The sequence below is a fragment of the Colletotrichum siamense genome, assembly GCF_013390195.1.
Source record: "Colletotrichum siamense strain Cg363 chromosome Unknown KSG_Cg363_contig08, whole genome shotgun sequence".
NCBI classification, from domain to species: domain Eukaryota; kingdom Fungi; phylum Ascomycota; class Sordariomycetes; order Glomerellales; family Glomerellaceae; genus Colletotrichum; species Colletotrichum siamense.
In genome coordinates this window covers 1,438,901-1,444,900 of record NW_023501021.1, presented here as the reverse complement: position 1 = coordinate 1,444,900, position 6,000 = coordinate 1,438,901, and the positions used below count along the sequence as shown (strand labels likewise).

The window sequence follows — 6,000 nt, the reverse complement described above, 5'->3', positions numbered from 1 at the left end:
GTTCAACAAACGAGCGTGCCGTCTACGAGCAGGAACGATGGAGCCAGATGTTTGGACTCGGGAAGCGTCTAAGGATTTATGATAACATGTCTTGCTTAATTTCTTTTGTACTCGACTCCACATTGTGGAAGTCCTCCACTCAGGCGGAATACTTGACTGCCATTGAACATTAAAAAATTAATCTTAATCATAATAGTAATACCATTTTCATTTCAATATTATTCTCCATCAAGCACGGGTGCACTGGCGTGAGATGACTTCATGACGCTAGTTCAAGTCAAGGTTGTGTTGGTTTATTGGTCCACTTGATCTACTGTCGAGTTGAGTGGCGACCTCGAGCCTAAGCTCCCACCCAATGCTGCTGTGTATGCAAGATGCCAAGCTAAGCTCTGTCCATCCAAGTCAGTGCTATTTACCGACTGACTCTTCATGAAGTTGTAGCTCTCAACCGCACCAGCCTTATCAGCAATGGCAAGATTAACGTAGACGTGGCCGACGAATCCATCACCAGAAAGCGCGCCGCTCTTGTTTCCTGCAAAGTACTGATCCCACTCTTCACGCACAAAAGACGGCTTGCGAACGTATGCGCTGCTCGGCACGATTGGGAGCATGTGGATACCCTGGATGAAGCTGGTCTTGTCGCCGAAGTAGGTTGTGTGGTTGACCTTTCGATCCCACAAGATTCCCGTGACTCGGTTGTCGATGAACTTCTCCGGCTGAACCTTGTTGTCGCTGGCCAGCAGGAAGTAGGACTGCAAGCTGCGAGCTGTGACAGCCAGCTGGAGGTTCCCACGTGCCTCGAGAGCCGCGTCGCCAATGGTGCGTCCCCACATCTTGATGGCGTAGGTTGAAAAGGCATCTTCTGCCGAGGACTCTTGATCCTTGCCATCCGGGGCTTCGAGAACGCCGCGAGCCCAACTGTGTCCGTGAAACCAGTCGAAGGAGCGCGAGAATGGGAAATACGGGTCTTCCGACGAGGGGTTAGACCAGTCTCGGATCAAGTTGTTGACCCAAATCTTGTTGACAGAGTCGTTCTTCTTGAGCCATGATGGGTTGAGGTGCCCTATGATCGCAGCCGTGTAGACGTAGTATCCATAATGGAAATTGTGGTCGTTGTAGTAGGTGTTTCCGAAGTCGATTGAGGAGTCATTGTTTCCGTATGACCCGGAAGAGACCAGGCCTTTCCAGACGTTGTCGTAGTAAAGAGGATTTGGCTCGAGGTTGTTGACGTATCTGTCAAAGGCTGCCTCGAGCTTGACCAGTGCCTCCTTCGTGTACGACCTGTCTCCGGCAATGCTGTTGACGGCATAGAGAGCCCTTGCGTATTTCGAGAAAGCGATGCCGGCGTAATATTTGGAAGTCAGATTGGTGATGGCAATGGCATCCAACTCAAGCTCCAGCTTCCCAGCGGCAACTATCGCGTCCTTGGCCTCGATAGATACTGTGCCGCCCCTGGCTTCCTTAGATCCGACCGAGCCCAGACGCGGCGACCAAGGATCGAATCCCATGTCTGTCGGAAGATCGGGCTCTACCATGGTGAAAGAGTCTCCAAAAGTCGCAGTTGCAATGCCCTTTGTCGTACTCGCAAGCTGGAGGTCAGTGAGGCCTCTGGCGGTTTTGCTGTCGAATGATTTGACATGGTGCGGCAGAGCAAACATGAGCAGAGGAATGGTCTTGTCGCCGCCCTTCTTCCAGGAAAATGTATACGATCCCGTTCTGCCTGATACCGATCCTTTCATTTCTCCTCCGATAGGGTAGACTCCCGCAGCTTGGCCGAAAATACGAGCGCCGGTTTTGCCTTTGGGGTTCCGCGCGACTTGCACACTTCCTATGAAGTTACCAGGTCCCACGATAGTTCCGTTGTTGGCCATGGTAAGTTTAGGCGTCTGGGAGCCGCGACTTGGGTTGACGTAGATCAGCCACTCAACGGGCTGCCCATTTTCGCTCACCCAAGTCCTCCAACCGGGTGCTCCAAGCCCACGCGAATCGTCTTCCAATCTGGTGAGGTCTAAGAAACCCCTTTGTGACTGGATCAGGACGGTGGCTCCGTGGTAAACTCCCGTCACGAACGCCATTCCTTGGACCAGGGGAAACGAGACAATAGGCTCGGCTCCTTTCCTCGGTGCTAAGTTCACATTGACCGCAAAAGAGGTCAGAGAGTCAGTTGTCAAGACAGTTCCATTCTGCAGCTCTCGTGCCGATAGAGCGATAGACTTTTTGAACAAAGGGTCCTCGAAGGATTTGGCCGGGTCTCCGGACCCGTAGATGAAGTCCTCCCGGCTCGTATGAGAGATTGAAAGGCCATGACCCTGCTTGATCGTATCATTCGACCACCATACTGAGTACGGATGTGTCCATGTAGCGTTGTCCTGGTTGTTGGCAAAGAAGTTGGCGTAGAATTTGTTGGTCTGAATTGGTCCGTCATGGCGCACGCCCACGGGCTTTTGGGGGTGATCGTCTCTAGTTGGGACCAAGATGGGCCGATCGTTAGAAATGGGCTGAAAAACGTTGACTGCCCGTCCTCTTCCCAGGTTTGAGGAGTCCGTGGTATTTTCGGGCGCCAAGATCGATGCTTGCCGCCTGTGCTGATGCCGTGGCGAATGGTGCGGGTAGACTGCTTGTATCAACGCCAGGACGGCGAGGATAAAGAGGGAATGCATTTTCGGAAAAGACAGACTCAACGACACAGCAAGTGTGAACGTATGGCAGAGGCACAGGCAGCAGCACCGACCAAAATTGCAAGGGACGCGTGAAAAAGGGCGGCCATGGTTCAAATACTGAGATGTCAAAGGTAAAAAAGAGAATTTTGTTGTTTCGCTGTTTCAATTGAGGGGGCGATGAGGGGATTCTCCAGCTTCTTCAGGGGATTTTGAGTTTATCATCATCTTAAATCTCATGCATTGCTACGTTGAGATCCTAGGCGAACTCAAATCTAAGTTCGGATCGTTGCTTGGTCTTTCCTCTTCATTTATTTCATATGGGGGTCGTTTCATCGGGGATAATCGACGCGCCGGCTGTCCACCGGCCCCTCCGAGAAGCTGTGCTAACCCCTTTTCAATACAGCGATGTCCTCGTCTCAAATACTGTTCTCAACACAGCAAAAGATGATTCTAGAAATTGAATTCGGCATCATCAACGGAGTGTTCCGGTTGCTAAGTCATCAATGCGTAGCCCGAAAAGCATGATATTTATTTCTGCCCTTCTTCTCATTCAACAACCACAGTCTGAATTTGAGGTGTCGCGCTTTACGCATGTTAAGAGAGTAGCAAAGGCGCCTGCGAGGTCTTGGATGCAAAGAAGCAACAACAACCGTCACATGCCCTCACATAATCTGCATACCCAAGTTTGTGTCACCACCATCTGCAAAGGTGCATATCTCAGGAACAACACGTCAATAATCGTACCTTAGATAAGTGACAATTTATGTTTGAACCGATTCAGCCCTGATCCCAAGCTCAAAGGCTATGCTCCTTCGATGCGCCGCTAAATGCTCTTGTAAATATTGCAAGCTAGTTGAAGAGTCAAATATCTGCAGTTGACCACACGCCACCGAAGATCCTCTGTTCCCGTCCAATCACCAACCCGTTATCGTTGTTTCAAGGCGCGCACATTCGTCATACCACCTGCACACAGAGGCTGTGAGATGACCGCGGATTCGCCTGCGGAGCAGTGGTAGACACTGCCGTACCCGCCACAGGCGACCATGACCATGGCGTCGGCCGACCCAGCCTGGAGCGTAAAGCGATCAGCGCTGCCGCAAGTGCAATCAAAGCAAATTGGACCCCTAAATTTGCTGTTGATGAGAATTTGTTATAAGGGTTTGATTAATTGGTGTAATTGCAATTAAAATAATTCAATCATAGTATAAAACTACGTCATTCTAACTTCCTAATCGGGTAATTTTGAAGTTATCTATAGCTTCACAGCCCTCACAGCCCTCACAGCCCTCACAGCCCTCGCAGCCCTCGCAGCCCTCGTAGCCCTTAGAGCCCTTAGAACCTAACCCCCCCCCCCCCCCCCCCCCCCCCCCCCCTTCCTAAGGGCCCCTCGCAAATACCCTCATACATGTAGCCAGCATAACTAGATAAGTGGGGCTAGGACGGATCTTTAGCCTCCTATAGGCTAATCTATAAATAGGTGAATCAATCAAGGTATTCGAGTCAATCGAGGGGTATGAACTTGCTTAATTGGGCGTGGCGATGGCCTCCCTTTGGTTAGATTTGCTCGGAAGGGTTGGTAAATATTTGCACTTGCGGCAGCGCTGAAAGCGATCCGCGTTGTGAGTGACGGAAGCTCCGTTGCTACAATCATAGAAGTTATTCGGCTTGAGGGTGCAGTATTCAATTATGTCGTAATCGTTCGGCTTGCCGCTGAAAGAGCCCTGGGCACAACTCGCGAAGGTTTGGCCAGAGAGCAGGGTCGCGATTAACACGGCGGGGTAAGAAAACTGCATGTTGGCTGGGCGTTATTGGGGTTGAGATGGCGAAACGAGTCGACAGGCCATGTCCACATTAATATGCTGTCCGAATTTGCTTGAGGTCTGTTGGAATGCACACTTACTTTGCTGAGATGGAAGGCGAGAATTGATTGCGTGGTGACTAGGATTCCATCAGTAGAGGTTGCCGTGCAAAAGCTGAGTATTTATTCTAAAGCTCCGGTGGAGGTTCCTTGCACCCATGCTGCTCGGAACCGCTGGGAAGTAGACAATTGAGAAGGACTCATCTCGCGAGGAAGTACGGATATTGAAACCTTAATCAGTCTCAGACTGCACTCTCATATATGATACAAGTTTCTACACCTTGGCATCTAATTATACGACATGCATACTTGTAAGACCGGGTTTTGTCTAGGTGTCATAATAAGTCACAATCCACGTGATTGCAGTCATGTGGGTACATGTAGACCAAGCTTAGTGGCTCAAATGTAGCTGATGCATCTACAATGACCTCCATATCGCCCGAATTACTGCGTCGTCTTATGAGCGTTGCTCAGAGTGCATATGTCCAAAGGCACATGCTAACGAGATCTCCCCAAGTACTTGTGCTGCATCGTATCCTATACTATACACGCTAATACTCTCTTAATATGCATAGTGAGAGCAAAATCGAGGTTTGGGCTGCCAGCATTCAGGCCGCTAAACAACACGGATCGTGGAGCATTGGCATGGCTCCTTATCTTTGGTCCTGCGGGCAGCAAGACCAATGACATTGCAAGAAATGCTACAACATGATCCCACAGAGACAAGATCATGTCCTGCCGGGGCTATGCTATTGGCGTTCTTGTTTTGTTCAAGAAGACTAGAGAGTTCACGGGCGGGCTTGTTGCGACGATTTAGGGGCTTCTAGGTACGACCCCACCTACGTACCCAGACTATGTTGATCCTGGCTTGGTGGAAGGCCAGCAATCTTACTGGGGTTTCCATTTAACCGTGTTGGAGTCGATAAAGTCAAGGTGGGAGCCGGAGGATATTTTTTACAATCCACAAAGTGTACGATCACTGGCATGAACGCCCGCTGAAGGGCTTTTTTTGGGACATAGGGGTAGGGTCCTGTGCTAACAGTGCAGGTTCGGTAGCACAACAATCTCCGAATATGCAATCAAATCGCAACTTATGCGTACCGAACAAGGAGTGTTAGCTGGTTCGATGATCAGATGCTTCGGTTGCTTTGGCTCGGGTGTGCCGAACGCCGTGCCGGTGGGATACGGGGTTAACGGTGAGGAAAATGTCCGTCGACTCCGGAACACATCGGCATTGGATGGTACTTGTCAAATCTTTCGCGCGAGGATTCCACAGAGTCGTACGGCATTGACCATATTCATTAAACAGCAGTTTTCAGACCTTCGGAAAAGCTATTGCTTGACCTATAGTGGCAGAATGGCGCGCTTCGCAGCGTACAGTAGCCCGTACGAACGCCCTAATCGCGCGGTATGGGTAGTGTATTCTTCGTTGTTATCGTTGCTAACACATTGAAAGTGTGATTCGTGTCATTCGAGAAAGGT

General features: G+C 50.2%; 2 protein-coding genes across 2 annotated transcripts; both read right to left on the bottom strand.

The window, feature by feature from the left end:
* Positions 1-293: 293 nt before the first annotated feature.
* CGCS363_v012001 (putative endo-1,3(4)-beta-glucanase) lies at positions 294-2,660 on the bottom strand (the record flags this gene model as incomplete). Its single annotated transcript, XM_036643850.1, has 1 exon — positions 294-2,660. The coding sequence occupies one exon, from the start codon at positions 2,658-2,660 to the stop codon at positions 294-296; it is 2,367 nt and encodes a 788-aa protein (XP_036491229.1).
* Positions 2,661-3,585: 925 nt separating this feature from the next.
* CGCS363_v012000 (uncharacterized protein) lies at positions 3,586-4,453 on the bottom strand (the record flags this gene model as incomplete). The annotated part of the gene is made up of 2 exons (XM_036643849.1): positions 3,586-3,751; positions 4,278-4,453. The coding sequence occupies 2 exons, from the start codon at positions 4,451-4,453 to the stop codon at positions 3,586-3,588; spliced, it is 342 nt and encodes a 113-aa protein (XP_036491230.1).
* Positions 4,454-6,000: the final 1,547 nt, after the last annotated feature.